The sequence below is a fragment of the Taudactylus pleione genome, unplaced genomic scaffold, assembly GCF_031769625.1.
Source record: "Taudactylus pleione unplaced genomic scaffold, aTauple2 ptg000330l, whole genome shotgun sequence".
Lineage (NCBI taxonomy): Eukaryota > Metazoa > Chordata > Amphibia > Anura > Myobatrachidae > Taudactylus > Taudactylus pleione.
Window position 1 is genome coordinate 4312817 of NW_028284731.1, and position 16803 is coordinate 4329619.

At 41.7% G+C, this 16803-nt stretch overlaps 1 protein-coding gene across 2 annotated transcripts in view; it reads left to right on the forward strand.

The window, feature by feature from the left end:
• The window catches only part of MTMR3 (myotubularin related protein 3), a 75605-nt gene extending 60937 nt beyond the window's left edge, over positions 1 to 14668 (forward strand). The window contains exons 17-21 of one of the 2 annotated variants that reach the window (XM_088443539.1): positions 1964 to 3293; positions 3520 to 3630; positions 6754 to 6842; positions 6922 to 7029; positions 12583 to 14668. In XM_088443539.1, coding sequence (XP_088299665.1) covers positions 1964 to 3293; positions 3520 to 3630; positions 6754 to 6842; positions 6922 to 7029; positions 12583 to 12739 — 1795 coding nt within the window. In that variant the 3' untranslated portion in view covers positions 12740 to 14668. The remainder of the gene's footprint in view (positions 1 to 1963; positions 3294 to 3519; positions 3631 to 6753; positions 6843 to 6921; positions 7030 to 12582) is intronic. The other variant, XM_088443540.1, reaches the window with a different exon arrangement.
• The last annotated feature ends 2135 nt before the right edge of the window (positions 14669 to 16803 follow it).

Genomic DNA, 16803 nt, shown 5'->3' on the forward strand with positions numbered 1-16803 from the left:
GAGGGAAAACTGAGGTCTCCAACAAGCAGACTTCCTTTATAGGGAAGCTCATGAGGTTATACATAGACTGTAAATCCACCCTTCATGGCTGCAACCACAGAGCTTTTTTGGCTACTAGTAATGATGCTATAATTCTGGTTGAAGAGACCACAGGGTCTATTGAGACTCCTATAAATATTCAATTCCTCGCTATATAACAACTATGCTTTTTCTGTAAATATTGCAGATTTACATCTTTCTGGTGAGATTCTCCAGTCTGAGGCAAACATATTTCCAGATTTTAATGCTGTACCTAAGGAACAGGTTTTGAAAACACTTTACATTTTCTTATCCATATGAGGTAACACAACTTGTAGTGAAAACACAGTCCTACCGTACATGTTAACTCTATTTTAGGGACTTCACACCAATAAATATTGTCCTCATCTTCCAATGGAACATGCTTTCTAGTCTCTTAGTATTAATAATATAGCCTTAATTAATGGTGAACTCCCTGCCCAAGAATTAGGTTCCTCCAACAATGACACCTGCTATAGGGAATCTTATCTTGCAACCTAAATTGCTAAAGACTTAAATGCTCTAGTAAAACATTCACATAATCCGAATTACATTTTCTTTGATGTTGTCTCCTCAATGTCTCCTAATTCATCACTAGAGGAAGTATCCAGCTGAAGAATCCTGTTCTGAAAATGAATACTTTTTCTCTGTTCAGACCCTGTGTCTTGATTTGAATGAAACAAATAATGGTAACGCTAGCATTAAAATCCTTTTTAGACAAAATTGCAATTAGCTTTTTATTTTGCTCAGGTGTTGCCATAAAAGATCCAACACGTACAGCACAAATCTTGTGAAATAGTACCTTCTTCCTAATACTAAAGACAAATCTACTATTACTCTGCACTATCCAGATTTTGAAAGCGTAAAGAGGGGTACGCACTTCAGCGATGTCTGGCTGATAAGCTATTTTGTAACGACACATCGCCTACATCGCTCAGTGTGTACTGACGATTGTGTGCTCCCGCGGTCACTAGCGACAGTCGCCAGGTTTGATGTGCTGCACATCAAACCTAGCAATACCGTTAACGGCCAGTGCATTGTTAATGAATGATGTAATGGTGATCGTTCCGTAGTTCATTAAAGTCGAACAGTGTGGACACACAATCACTTTTCATGGGCATTCGTTCTGATTTCAGAACGAATGCCTGTCGCTCCAGTGTGTACCCAGCCTAAGGACCCAATTGGGGCTTATCTTGACTGGTTTTTACTTTTAAGCTGTTTGGAAATTGACTCAGGCTGGCTAACAGCTCCCGGCATGCAACACTGTGGTACTTACTACTTCCAATTCCTTTTAAGACCTTCCCTCATCCTTACCTGTTGATAATGCATGCGCAACAGACTCTCTGGCAACTGGTGGGATACGAGAGTTCTTTGAGTAAGCAGGACTGCCCCTGAAGCAGCAGACTGTAGTGTCCGGGTAGCCAGCCCGGTCCTTGGACTTGCAGCAAAAAGGTTGCATTCCAGGACCCTCCAGCCAAAACACACTACAGGTTTGCCTACAGCTAGACACAGGAAAAGACACACATGGGCATTTCTTAAACTGCCTCTCCCTACCTATGTAGACTGTATGTGGACTCTTACCCATTGTAATGGCTGCAAACTGGAATTATTTTGTAACTGCGAAACCACTAATAATGGCTTTTCTAGCATCTAACACCAAAAAAAGTCCAAAATTGGATATAACGTTGAAGCTTGAAATAGCTTATGGTAGTGACATATCAGCACACAATCTTCACTTGGTGAGTTTCCTGGTTTGATCTGACACAAGTGGTGGAAAATTACAGTGACCGATTTATTGGTAAAAAAAATAATCCTAGAGTAATAAACACAAATTAAGCATTGAAAATTGCATTATTAAAAATGTGGCACAAGCCCATTATTTTCTTGTTTATAATTGTCTCCTTAGGTTACCCAAAACCCGATCATATGATGACCTTCCAACTGCCTGTGATATAAATGTGCCCTGTGTGAATAGGCGCAGCAGTGACCCCAGCTTGAATGACAAGTGGCAGGAGCATCGCCGGTCCCTGGAGTTAAATGGCTTAGGAAATCCTGCAGAAGAAGGCCAAGAGGGGGAGAGACTACTCTTGGGAGCACAGCTCTCCATGGCTGCTGGTGTCGGGGAAGGACAAATGGAAAATATTCTGCAAGAGGCTAGCAAGGAGGAGGGAGGAGGTGAAGAACAGGGAGGGAAATTAGTGTGTGGGGAGGAAGAGGCTGGGTTTACAGAACAAATACAAAAAACGAAGGAAGATTCAGAGAAAACACAGGATGGGGAGGAGGGTTCTTACTTGAACAGTGATGCAGAGAAGAGTGAGGGTAACCAGGAGAAAACCAAGGGGGACGCTGAAACCCCCAGCCTGATTCCAGGACACTTGTGTGCAGAATTTGAGCAACCAGTTTCTGAAATTAGCCTCCCCATTCAGGCAGAACCAGAGATGTGCGCTATTCAGGTATGTGAGGGTGAAGGAACATCTAACCAGGTTGCTGAGGAACAGCCATCAGATTCCTCTGAATCGGAAGAAAATGAAATAAAGGAGTCTGAATTGACAAAGGAGGCAAAACAGAGCTGTCCCAGTTCTGATTCCATTCACAATTTGCCATCAGAGTTTGTTCTTGAAGACTCTACAGAAACTTTAACAGATGACCTTTCAGTTTCATGGCCCTGCAGACTGGACCATGTGACAGCAGCAATCGAACTATCACAGAAACCAGAACAGGGGTCTGATGAGGGCCTAATTATGATGGGCTTGCAGGGTCTGCCGAGCCAAAATGAAAGGACGTGTTCTCCTCTTCCCCATAATCATAGTGCCTTTCCCCCTACTGAATGCAACTCACAAAATGTGTTTAAAACGGACCAATCTTCTCCCTCTGTCCCTGATGGACCATGTCTTAGTGTGGACAATAGTCGGAGGAAGCAGACACTTTCACGGCAGAATTCTAGCTCAAACAACCCCCAGGTTCACCTCAGAAACCTCCAATACAAGTGCCCATTGCACACTTGTGGACGACATCGCATAGGGAGCACTCCAGAACAGCCAGCTCGCAATCATCTGGATGATGATGGGATGCCCATGTATGTGGATGCTATCCAGCAGAGATTGAGGCAGATGGAGACTGGTCATCAACAGGAAGTGGAGACTTTAAAGAAACAAGTGCAGGAGCTACGCTGTCGACTTGAAAGCCATTTTCATAACAGCCCGGTGTGTTTCAATGGAGAATTAGCAGATGAGGGGGTGAGTTTTAATTATCAGAATCTGTTTTCTGTGTTGTCAATTTAAGTGTGAAATTCAGTTGTTCCCTTGTAAACACTCATGCAGTGTATAAAAGAAAGCCGTCAAACATTCTTTTTTTTTTTTTTTTAAACCTACAATAAGTGACCTATAAGTGTGTATCAGAGATTAGAATGCAAGTTTTGGCATGTGTTATTCCTTATGAATATTCTTCTTCCATGTCTCTTAGACCTCGATCCCTGATTCTGAAAGTAACAGGGATCATAGCTGTTTGTCAGGCTGCAGCACAGAATTCTTCTCTGAGGCCAGCTGGGAGCAGGTGAACAAGCGGGACACAGAGGTAAAGCCACGCTCTGCTCTCCAGACTCCTCTCCACCATTACCCATTGCATAAAATGCAGTTGCAAATTGCTTACCCCACTGGCTGCACTTATGTACTTACTCTATGTATTGAAAGAAATGCTATAAAACTGTCTTGAGGGTCATTGACTTGTCCAGCTTGGGATGCGGTCACAATCCCGACCGCTGGAATTCTGGCACTCAGAATGCCGGCACCGGAATACCAACACCTGTCGGAATCTCTGCTCCGGCATCCCGAAGATAAGTAGCGGGGCTAGGGGAAGGGTTATGCACTAGGGGGGGAAGGTATAGGCACCAGTGAGGGGAGGGTTAAGGGCAGGGAGAGAGGGGAGGGTTAAGATACCGACCGACCGGTATCGGTATCCTAACCCTGTGGAGATACCGGCGTAGGGATTCTTAGCGCTGGCATCCCGTACCCAACCCATCCAGCATATGTTCAATAATAGGGATAGTCCGTTGTGACGTTTAGCTCAACAGAATGGTTGTCTTAGAAACTACACCCACAACTAACTGGTGCCTGGTGCTACCCACTAACAGGTTCAGATTCATCCTGAAAGACCTCTAAACTTATGCATTAAAAAAAGTATTTGAAGATTGCATACATCTATCAGGGAGTGTTTATTAGTGCAAGCAGTAAAATGAGAACGTTATGGGTGTGATGCTCCCTGAGGTGTCTTTTCTGTGTATGCGTAAATATGGGATGTAGTCTGCATCCTGACATGCGGGATGCTAGTGGCCTAAAAACCAGTGCAGGAATCCCAACAGCGTCCAGATCCCGGCTCTAGTACCCCGACTGCCGGCATCCCAAAGTATTTGGGGTTAGGTTAGGGGTTAGTGTTAGGTACTAGGGGGAGGATTAGGTTTAGGCACTAAGGGGGGAGGTTTAGGGTGCGGGGAGGGAGAGGTTAGGTTTAGGGTGCGGGGAGGGAGGGTTATCGGTAAGGGTTAGTGTTAGGGAACTTACTTTCTACTGCTGGGATTCTGACAGTCAGGATCCCGTACTCAACCCGTAAATGTACTCTAGCATTATATCACTAATACTGAAGTGCAGTCAAAAAATTGTTTTCATTATACAAAACGATGCATAACTAAATATTAACTAGGCACATGTAATTTAGGTGGCTGCGATGTTCTACAGTACCATGCCAGAATAAATAAAATATGTAATTACCATGTTTTTTCCCCTACAGAAATATATCTATACATGGGGGGAAAGCAAATATTAAAGATACTTAATACAGCTCTGCTCTGACTTTATTCCATGATTCGATCATTCGCATGTTCATGCTATTCAGTAAAATTAACATATTGGGCAACATTTACTAAGCGGCGGGTTCTAATCCCCGACGGTTTGGTGGTGATTTTGCTATCTGCAGATAACCGTAAAACCACCGTCAAAACACATTTTAGAATAGAATTGGGCTAAAATTACTAGGCAGCAGTTTTGGTGTCCTTTAGAAACCGCCACCAAACCGCCAGAGTTTGGAACCCGCCGTCAAAACGCAACAAAACCTCTGGGGTTTAGAACCCGCCGCTTAGTAAATTTTGTCAATTGACTGCAGTCATCTACTATTTTTTTAAATGCAAAGTAAAATAATCAATGCTGCTATCATTAACGTTTAACCTAATTCTATTACAGAAGATGTGTTTTAGGCATTTTTTACTAGCAAATGGGGATTGCCAAAAATAGCAAATTAATTGTTATACATTTACACCTAATCAATGACTATTATGATTTCTATTCCACTGTGGGTGGGATTTGTAAGATCTATAAAGAGTACACAGACTAGTCCACCGTGCAGTTTACTTTCTGTAATGAGAGCTTCGTATTTTTGGGTGGGTTTTGTTTGTAGTTAGCTATTTGACTTTTTTCATACGATTTGTACAGGCACCATTTCTCCTTCATACACTAGGGGACACTGGAGCTCAAGACAGTGGGGTATAGATGGTGGTTGAGCAGAGCCTGGCATTTTAAATAATCTAAAAGTGTGACTGGTTTCTCCTCCTCTATGCCCCATCAGCCCCAGTTTTAGAAATGTGCCCAAGAAGAGCCAGGGCACATTCACTTTAATTTATTTTTACTTGTCATTGAGGACAGACTGTCTGCTTATTGTGGCAGTCTACCTGCTACGTGGGAGCCGCCGGGAAGGGAACCGCCACGGTTACTACAGCCAGTGTCTGATGTCCCTGAAATGGGGGTCTCTGCAACAGCACAGGGTCAGCAGATCCAGCGGGGGCCCACCACAGCTGACCAGAACTAGAGTCCGGGTCCCCCGCTTGCCCCTCTCCGCTCAGCCTTCCGGCCACAGCAGTCCCTGAGTATAACCCACCACTCCTGACTAGCAGGAGCGGTGGGCTAATAGCTGGGCTAAGTGACAGAGCGGTTCTGCCGCAGCTGTCACATAGGACTCCCCCCTCTTCCCCTCTGGCGGCGTTTATAGCGTGCTATTCAAGTTTTGGCTGCCGGGTGTTGCAGGTTTCACAGCACTCTCCCACACGAGAGGGAATCTTTTGTACGGTCCCCACTATCTTGAGATTGTGTCCCCCGATTCCATAGGGGGACACTGGACACCAGCCCAGCACTGCTTACCTGCTTCACGGTTTCCTGTTTGAAGAGTTCTTCTCCAGTCCTGTTGCAGTTGTATGTTTTGTTTGTTTGTGTGACTGCCTGCGTTGCCTGCAGTGTGGTGGTGTTTTCCTCTAGTGGGCTGTTCCATTCGGGGATGTTCTTCTTCTTTTCTTCTGTCTGTTCTCAGTCTCCTCTTGGGGTCAGTTTCCTTAACTGGGAGCCAGTCACTCTTTTAGATCATTTAAAGTGCCAGTCTCTACTCAACCACTGTCTATACCCCACTGTCTTGAGCTCCAGTGTCCCCTGTGGAATCGGAGAAATCGATTTACCGGTAAGTACCAAAATCCTGTTTTTACCTGCAATGTATCACTTGAAATGCTGATATGACCGGTCTAGGATTCACCATATCTACTTCCATATAGCTAGTGCAATGTTCTTTTCTTGATATCTGTCTCAATTGCAGTGTATTATATTTAGTTTATCTCATTGTATCCCACATTGATATCTTTTATTATGATCTTTACTATTATTATAGGTGACAAGATGGCTTCCAGATCACCTAGCAGCAAATTGTCATAACTGTGAGAGCAAGTTTTGGTTGGCAAGCCGGAAACACCATTGTAGGTAAGAGTGGAAGTATGGTAGATTTTCTGAGAGTCTCTTCTCTCCAACCACTGACTTCTCATTCATATTTTAAATATAGCTCAGTTCCCACATTCTCTAGAACAAAAATACAGCAGCAATGGAACCTTCCTCCATCTCAGCCATGTTTCGCTCCTTGCAGGAATACGGAAGCCGTGGCCAAAACGTGGTGAGCTTTTGTAGAGGTCGGTTTGTCCGTTTGCAATCGCCAAAACTAACATTGTCTACGCCTTAAAACCCCATACTTTTGCCAGCAACACCACCACATGCCCTAATACAAGATGGAGGAAGCAGAGTAAAGTACACTGGGAAATGTACACCTCCAGGGTCACAAGTGCATGTAATATTAGAAAGGTGTAGGGGTAATTGAAGATGAAGATGTGTGCCATGGACACCTGAAACTAGTTCATGGCTGGTAATAGCATGTCACAATTTTTTATATTTGATGATTTATTTATTTATTTTTTTCCTCACACAGTTGAAAATGTTATTTTATAATCTTATGATTTACTTTTGATAAATAATTAATGCTGTGAAAAGGCCAATGTCCCTGTCCAGGGGTATAGACATAGGCTGAGTACACACGTAAAGATTTTCTGTCCAACCATCCAAATAGTTGATTGGTTGGAATGAAAATCAGGTAATGTATGGGAGTAAATGATGATCAGCAATTTGCCCCTAAATGCCAGAAAACAGATGAAAATGGCCGTCAGACAAGTTTGTTAAATGTTTGATCTAAACAATTTGTTCAAACAACAGTTTTTGTCCATTTTCCGGCGTTTGGGAGCAAATTGCTGATTGTCATTTGCTTTCATACCTTACCAGATTTTCATTCCAACCAATCATCTAGTTGGATGGTTGGACAGAAAATCTTTACGTGTGTACCCAGCAATGCTGTTGAGTTTGCAGTGTAGATTACTTTAAAGCAGGGCTCGACAAATTTTTCTAAAATGTAGGAGCCAGACTACCCCAAAAAAAAAAACAGGATCAAAAGTGTGATATGCAGCTGCTACACAGCACATAGGGTGTAGTGGTTACCTCCTTGCTATTGCTGGGAGCCCTCGGTGGGGTCACTGTTGCAGCTCCCTCCTCTCTGCAGTGTCCACTTTCCCTGCTTCCTTCGTGCACAGAGCTCAGCGCTGCTGAAGGAGCACTGGCTGCTAGATGGGCCCGGCACCACCGACAATACACCTGCCCGTATACAGGTGCTACGGAGAAGACTATTAGCAGGGGTGATGCCGCGCGGTGTTTGGCTTGCTAGACGCCGCGCGGCAATTGGTTGAGGAGAGGCGTCGCGCGGTGAATTGGCTTGCTAGACGCCACGCGGTGATTGGCTTGGGGGAGGTGCCGCACGGTGATTGGTTGGGGAGACGCCGCCGCCGCAACATCAGCGGGTCCTACAGGTAACAGGACCCGATTAAAACTGAGATCACTGGGCTGGCACACTGTGCATGAAATGCCCACTGCAATAATCTTCGCTGGGGCTGATAGAGCTGCTTCTTCCCTCCCTGTAAAATCTGGTCGCCAGGCACCAAAATCTGGTCACCATAGCGACCTGGCCCCCGGGATTTGTCGAGCCCTGCTTTAAAGGGTTATTAACGAACATTGCTCAAAGGTGCAATTGTGCACTGAACAATCAACCAATCAAGCATTTTCTTTAATTAGCACTTCACAAACAATGCAGTTAGATGCAACATTTGCAAAAATCACAGCACCTAATGGGCAATTAGTTTTTGTCCAGAGTAAGTTATAAAATGAAAACCAGTGTCTAATTAGTTGCCATGGTTTAGTTCAAATTTTACACCTAAATGTAGAGTGAGTAAATGAGACCTACTGCCTAAATTGTTGTAAGTTTCTAATTGGTTGCTCTGGGATACTGCACATGTGCCCCAGTGTTCACAAGTGACCCTCCATATCTTTAGCCACCTCAAAATCTTTTATCTGTGAGAATATGTAAATGCAGATTGTGTAAAGTGTCCTTTTTCTTTAGCCTAGTGTATAACATACGTGGGGTCAAATGTAAAAGCTTCTGATTTGCCAAAGTGGTGATTTTAAGGCAAAACCAACATGGTGCTCCTTTTAAGATATTAGTGGTTTTATAAGGAATGGGCAGTGTTTGGCGACCCCCTCCATTTTCCTTTGTGTCCTTGGGATCACCATACTTTGTCATCCCTGAAAACAGTGGTCCTTTTTCATGTTTCCATAGTTATATCTAAGATTTCACATCAAGACATAGTTGGCTATGCAGTCCTTATATCCTCACTATTATTGCCTTGGGTTTTTGTCCTCCGTCCTAGGAAGTGGCTTTTTACTCCATGTATGAAATATATTTGTCCGGACTCGGGAGTTCTGCTATTCCCCTTGCTGTATGCTGCATACGCTATACACTTCCCTTTTAATCTACAACATATTAATAACCATATTTAACAGGCGCAATTTACTTCAGTTCCATAGCAAGTACCAAAGTATTTTTTATTTTATTTTTTTAAACATACAAACTTTTTTTTTTTTTTTTAAGGTTTTCTTTTTTAAATGAAACTGATTTCTCTTTAATAGGATACCATTAAGTGCATACCACACTATTTCTAATGTATCATTTTCTGCCTCACCATCTCTGTATCTGAGCAAGTCATCTGTACTCCTATTGAAAACTGACTACTTAAGTACTCTCCACATTTTTGAATTGTAGGGTTTTCTGGTGACTGAACTTGAAGGGCCTGCCTTACACACAGTATACCGAAATACAGAATTTACAGCCTATATTAAAAATAGATAGATCCAAGCTTAGGGGTCAATTCAATTCCATGCGAGGGGAAGGAGTTGTTGTTGCAGCGGGGTAGAAACACCTGCAACGACAGTGCCTACTCGCCTGGACTCGCAAGGGGGAAGTAATTGAATCGACCCCTTAAAGTTTAAACAAGGTTACTAAAAATGACACCCAAGTCCAGTTTTAATAATTGCGGGGTGGCTACTATGCATGTTAGCCCCATATAGAACTACTGTGGGAGCATAGTAAAAATCTACCACTTCTTCAGCTGATTCAAAGTTGAGGCTGAAAGAGCAATTAATTCTTGGCATGGTTGGAGAGATGGAAAGTATTTATATGAATTCAGTACATTTAAGGAACTCCCCCCATCTCCATTTTTTTTTTTTTTCAAGTGCAGTAGATTAGTTTATTTCATTTGCTCATTGACTCCGATATGACTGGCCCCCTGAACTAGGGAAAATATATGTATATTTATTTTTTGTGTGTTTGTATTGCAATGATGCTACGTCTGGTTAGCAATTAGATCTGGGCTATAGTTGGTGCTACCTGTCTTTGCTGTATATAGGCTGCGTAATACAAGAAATCCCACTGTTAGTAGGTACAGCACTCTGTTTTTGTAGTGAAATGCCTAAAGAAATAAAATAAAGGTTAGCGCTGCGCACTGTTAAGGCTAAAATACACCTTTTATACTGTACTCTCCATGATTCATCCTTGAGTACAATGTAAAACATCCAGCACTATGCCAGGGCATAAAGACATTATGCATCCAGCACTATGCCAGGGCATGAAGACATTATGCATCCAGCACTATGCCAGGGCATAAAGACATTATGCATCCAGCACTATGCCAGGGCATAAAGACATTATGCATCCAGCACTAGGCCAGGGCATAAAGACATTATGCAGAGACCCCCAGTGTACCCTAGCCTACAGAGAAATTGGGATGGTGGAATACCTTTGTGTGGTTAAAAGCCACAAAGTAAAGTGATACTTTTTCATTTCTGCCTCAAAAACAAGAAAAATACACGGAAGCCTCTGAAGGTTTTGCCTTCCGATGGGACTGAGGATTGCTATTCTCATTCTGGGCGGCACATGGAGAACAGAACACTGCGCATAGGTGCATCGTTCGCAGTGTCTTTCCCCTCCATCTTGCATTGCCCCCAATTGTTCATGTTTATTTGCCTTTGTCATAGGGATCAATGAAATACATATAATTAAATGTCCTCTGAAAAAACATCCTGCATAAAGGTCCCCAGACTTTGCAGTAGTCTAGAGGTGGGCTAAATAATAATCACTGCAATGCCTACTAAACTACAGTGATCCCTCTGTATAATGCAATTGGAGTAATTACTAGTCCACCCTCCTTTACCAACAAGTAACAATACAATCTGGTTACTGGGGATTCCAGCACATTTTTCACAGATTGTCAGTTTTCATGAACCAATGTGTCTAATTAAAGCTGGGTACACACCTGAATGATCCTGCGACCTTGTGTTATTTGTAACGCTATATCGTGCTAGGTGAATTGGGTGTACAAGCAATAAATTGGGTGCACACGCTATACGATGGTCGATGTGATCCATCACGGATTGCAAGATTGGCCAAAATATTGTATAGTGTGTACCCAGTTAAGAGCTGTACGAAATTTTGAATGCGGTTGAATCTTTTTGGCTTTTAGCAAACTGTGCTTATGTCACAGCTGCATATGCTAATTAGGGAAGTTTGTGAGCTATTCAGAATCGCACGCATATCAGTGCTTCTCTTTTACTACTGAATCTGAATGGTTGCTGGTTAGCAATGGGGTGTTCACGCATAGAAGCGTCTCATGGGCACGTGGGCAGAGTTGCGCGTATACGGAGGTACGTTCAGATTCCGTTGGATCTCCCAAACCAAAAATGGGGATGGTGCAGAGACAGGTGATGTGATGACTGCTGCTCTCACAAGTGTAGAGCTGGGGGGCAGCATAGACGGCTGCTCTCACAAGTGTAGAGCTGGGGGGCAGCGTAGATGGCTGCTTTCACAAGTGTAGAGCTGGGGGGCAGCGTAGATGGCTGCTCTCACAAGTGTAGAGCTGGGGGGCAGCATAGACGGCTGCTCTCACAAGTGTAGAGCTGGGGGGCAGCATAGACGGCTGCTCTCACAAGTGTAGAGCTGGGGGGCAGCATAGACGGCTGCTTTCACAAGTGTAGAGCTGGGGGGCAGCGTAGATGCGGGTGGCTCAGTATACAAGCGAATGTTACTGTAGCATGGATTTCCGATGGCTGCCAGAATTGCCACCGATTTCTGTGCAATTCAGAATCTGGCCCAATGTGCACAACTATCTGCAAAATAATTAATGGAAGTTCATTCATTCTACTCTTATTTAGACAATTGTAACCCTTTCTCTACCATTTAAGTGGTCCATAAAACGGAAGGCATATGAGCATGTACATTGTCAAAATGCTTTACTACTTAAGTCTGCTATTCACAGACATTCTGTATAGCAAGAAGCACATGCTGCCATTACCTATAGATGGACTATTAGTGAATCAGGAGTGTGCACTCACGCTAAGTGATTGTATGTTATGTCAGTGCATGTGCTCTGAGCCCTGTACTTGCATGTGTACACTCTGCAGCTGCATGTTTATAAAACTGTTATGTTATCTTGTGCAATCCACATCCCGCTCTGTAATAGACTATATTGGCCAAAAGAAGAGATTCACCCCATTAAAACAACACATGCTTTGTGGCCCTCAGTTAGCTGTCGTTTTCTCCTGTAATGGATAACACTGCAGATAACACATTTCTTCCCTAGCCATAATAGAAACGGTAAAACGAAACTAATTCTATTACGCAGCATTTGTTTTTTGGGGGGTTGTACTCAGCTTTTCCTTCCCATAAACAAAGTATAATTTCTTTCTTAATATAATAAATTATGAGAGTAACTTTTAAACTCTCTCTCTCTCCTGATTATAGGAATTGTGGAAATGTTTTCTGCTCAAGCTGCTGTAATCAGAAGGTCCCTGTTCCAAGTCAACAGCTGTTTGAGCCCAGCCGAGTCTGCAAGCTATGTTACAGTAATCTCCACTCCAGCCTGGAACTGGAAACCCCAATTACAGCTTCTTCTAACTAGGCAATCATCCTTCCAGGAAATCGGAGCAAGGCTAGACTTGTCCACCCTCAATCTGCTGGAAGGAGTTATTGAAGATGTGATACGAAGACAAATCTGTTTTTTCCCCCTTTGACTGCCTTGTATGTTTTCTCCATTCTGCATACTTTATTTTTTCCTTTGTGTTGGAGCAGTGTTTTGGGTTTGGTTGGGAGATGCACCCATATCACCTGGCCCTCCACTTTGGCTTTTAAAGCTGCAGGAGTTCAGTTTATCGCTTCTCAAAAGATTGAACTGGTGAAATTTAAATCGTTCATACGTGTAACATATGACTTGTATGCATTTTGGGTCATTCAGTTGCATATGGCAGAGGAAAATCATACTAAGCATGATACCAAGGTGCCCAAACCCAGTCTTAATTATTTGTGTCCCTATTTATCCAGCAGATTGTGTTAGTCTGGGTATCAAGTAAACTGATTGCTTTTGTTTTCTGGGGGCATCCTTTTTCTATCACTATAGCTAGCCCAACTCTGTCCTAGTCTGTGCTGGTTCAGGCCTGTTTTTCAAAGACTCTGGGATACAGTACTAGGCTCACCTATGACGTTATGTACTGTAGACATTGTATAACAGATACAAATGACCAAGCTTATTGTCTAATTTTGCAGCCTTTTTAAATAATTTTTGAAAATTGTATTCACTAGTTGGCACATGTTGATCCGAACATGAGTTCTAAATAGGCCTGTGTGTTTACATTTGTTCATACAAGTAGTTCTATCGGGCTGCATGGGATATAGGAGGCTGGAAAAAGGCTTTCTTACCTTGGAATCGTTTTGTGGGTCTGCAAATACATTCTACTGTCTGGCAGGTTTGTTTGTATACTTTCCTTCCTGGAATGAGCATTACATAAGTGAGCTAATGATAAGCTATTGCCACAACCCTGCACCCGCATGCTCTCTGCTCTTGTCAAGGGCTGCCCCGCGGAGCCTCAGCGTTTTGTGGCAAGAACTTTTAAGCACCTTTTTAACATAGAGTACTCCACAGGGTGATGAAAATGTAAATGATTTCATCAATAAGTACTTATTCTACAATGACACAACCGTAGTCTTGTGGGGTTTTTTTCCCCAAAACAGTCCAACCCTTATTCTAGTCACTGGACCATACCATGTGTTACAGTGCAGAGAGTCTGTCTTGAATCTAAATATAGTTCTTAATTTTTCAGTGCTGTAGAAATTATAACACGTGGACATAATATAAGTATTTGAGGCTCAAACATGAAGCTATTTAGGGGATGCATTATGGAAATTTTTTTTGCACTTTTTCATTGTTTTTGTACAAATATTTATTTTTTTTCTCTCCCTCACTCGAGTGCACTTAATTAGCGAACCTGCATAGTAATTTTCCCTAGGAGGCAGCCTAAGGGGATGCGAGGGCTAATGAATTATTGAGTGGGGCAGTAAGACAATGTCATATTCTCTACTGCAGTGCAGCAGGGGCCCAAATCAAAAGTCCTTTTTAAAATGGGGGTTACAACGACTAGAAACTCTTCTGTATTTGTTGTTGGAAAGAGGACATTTCAGTCATGTGTAGTTCACAAACTTTCCAGAATTGAGGACTAGATATTTTAGGTTCTCTATAAGAACATCTTCAAGTTTAGTAGCTAAACATCAAAATAATATGGTGCATTATGAATTAAGAGTATGTGTCTTACTTTGGTAGTAGCACTGATGGGAGAACACAGCCAAGAAAATACAAAAATAAAAACAAAAATCAGAGGGAGTGCTCATAATATTGGGTGGCAGCTGATCTGCAGAGATTTTAAATTGTGAATGCTTTTTTCTCTGAGAGAAAAGGAAGACATACTCGGTCTAGCTATAGAGTGCACCATTTATATTTTTAAAAAAATAAAGGATGTAATTGTGAAAATCGTAACAATAAAAAAATGTTATACCTCCACCTGGTGGTAAGTTTTTGGAAACACCTGATGAATGTTGGGAAGCACAGTTCAGTTTTTCTGTCGAGACCAACAGCATTCATCACAGGGCTGAATTGGTCACAATGAGGTTTCATGAATCTGCTATTATTCTGTCTCTCCTGTGAAGAACATCACTGGTAGCAGACCCTGGTCCATAAAGCACGTTTTCCCCCTTTCACTGTTCTTTTATTTGTTCTGTATAGGAGCTGATTTGTTACTACTTAGATTGTGTGTGTATATATATAAATATATATATATATGAACTATCCCTTCTAATGAAGCAGATAAAGAGCTTCTATATTTTTTTTTCTTTTTGTCAAAGCAAGAAGTAAATAATTTTAGCATTGTTAACTATATAAATAAACGTAAATAAAGTTCAGCGTTCACAGTACTGTTTGTAGTGAAGTAATTAGATCTTTTTGATCATTGCACAATTTCTTGCTGCTAGCTGTGGTAATTAATTAACATTGGGATATTCACATAACCGGCATATCACTGACCACTAGAGGGTGATATATTTGTATTATTCCCTTCTATCAAAAACATTGAATGACAAATGGATTATATATAAAAATCTGTATTTCTGTAAATACTGTTATGTGGATAACATTTATCTAGTAAAGTCTATAAAATAATAGGTAGGAGCTGAGTGGTTGCTATGGGCAACCTCTCCACGCTTTACACTTGATACATATACCCTTAGTGTACTCATCTTGGAAATACTTTATTTAGTTACACTTTTTTAACACCCTTTCTACATTTTGAGACTGAATCCACTGCACGCCCATTTGGTTAGCTAGTATTTTTGACACGTCATTTGCATGGTCGCAAGTATGCATAAAAATGTGTATATGTGTATATATATAATTATATATATATATATATAAACAACGAAAAAAACAGCGGCACTCAGGGTCTTCAAAAATCAAACTGGTGTATTTGGAAAATATCACGACATAAGACCAACGTTTCGGAGCCCGTAGCCCCTTTGTCAAGGTGAGTGAGAACAAGTGAAAAAAGCGTCTTACCTTATAAAGAGTGTGTCGAGGAGTGAAGAAACCGCCCGTGTGGAAAGCAGCGCCGGTTCCGTCGCGTCCAGCCCCGCACAGAGTACTTCCTGTGCGGCAGGAGATGACGTGTGTTCCTCCCGGCGTCACGTTGTCCGGGCAACTGCGTGACCATGGCAACCCAGTGACGCTGCTGTGCGCTCATGGAACCGGCTCTGAAATTATAAATACGTGAGAAATGAGTGAAAAAGAACCAACTGGACACCAGAGGCACTATATATATATGAAATTACTTATGTATAATAGAGACTTACAGATACATTATTACATCAAACAGATGAAAATGTAAAAGAATAGTGAATAATGAACGAAAACCTATATAAAATAGGTAAAAAATATTATTGTGAAAGCGCACTTGTGTTCAAACACAAATATATACTATACTAAAAAAAGTTAATATATTAATAAATATATGTGAGTATAATGATATAATAATACCATATAAATATATACAATCTCTGAATAAGTGAAAATAAATATTCTTAAAAATGTTACATATATATGAAAAAGACAATATTATCCCAAACATGAAATTAATTATAAATATTCCAGGAAATCTTTTCATTAAGGCCGGAGGGCCAAATAGTGTTTAAAGAAAAAATCCATCTTGTTTCTAATTGAAGGAGTTTGTTATTTCTGTCTCCTCCTATTAATGTGATGGGAATATGGTCAATGGCCATATATTTTAATGAAGACAGCGAATGATTTGATTCCATGAAATGCTTGGCTAACGGGTGGTCGATCGTTTTGCCTGACAATGCTGCTTTAATCGCTGATCGATGTAGGGCGATTCTTTTAATTGTCTTATAGTTTTTCCCACGTAATAGAGTCCGCATGGGCAGATGATCAAATAAATTACGTGGGTTGAAGAACAAGAAAGAACATGTCTTATAGAAATAGATTTATCCGTATGTGGATGTTTAAAAGAAGATCCACTAATTAAAGACTTACACGTGAGGCAGCCTAAGCACTTATAGCAGCCGGGGCTTTTGGACAAAAATGTGGAAGAAGCAGTTGTTTTAAAATTTGTAATGTCGGTATGCACCAAA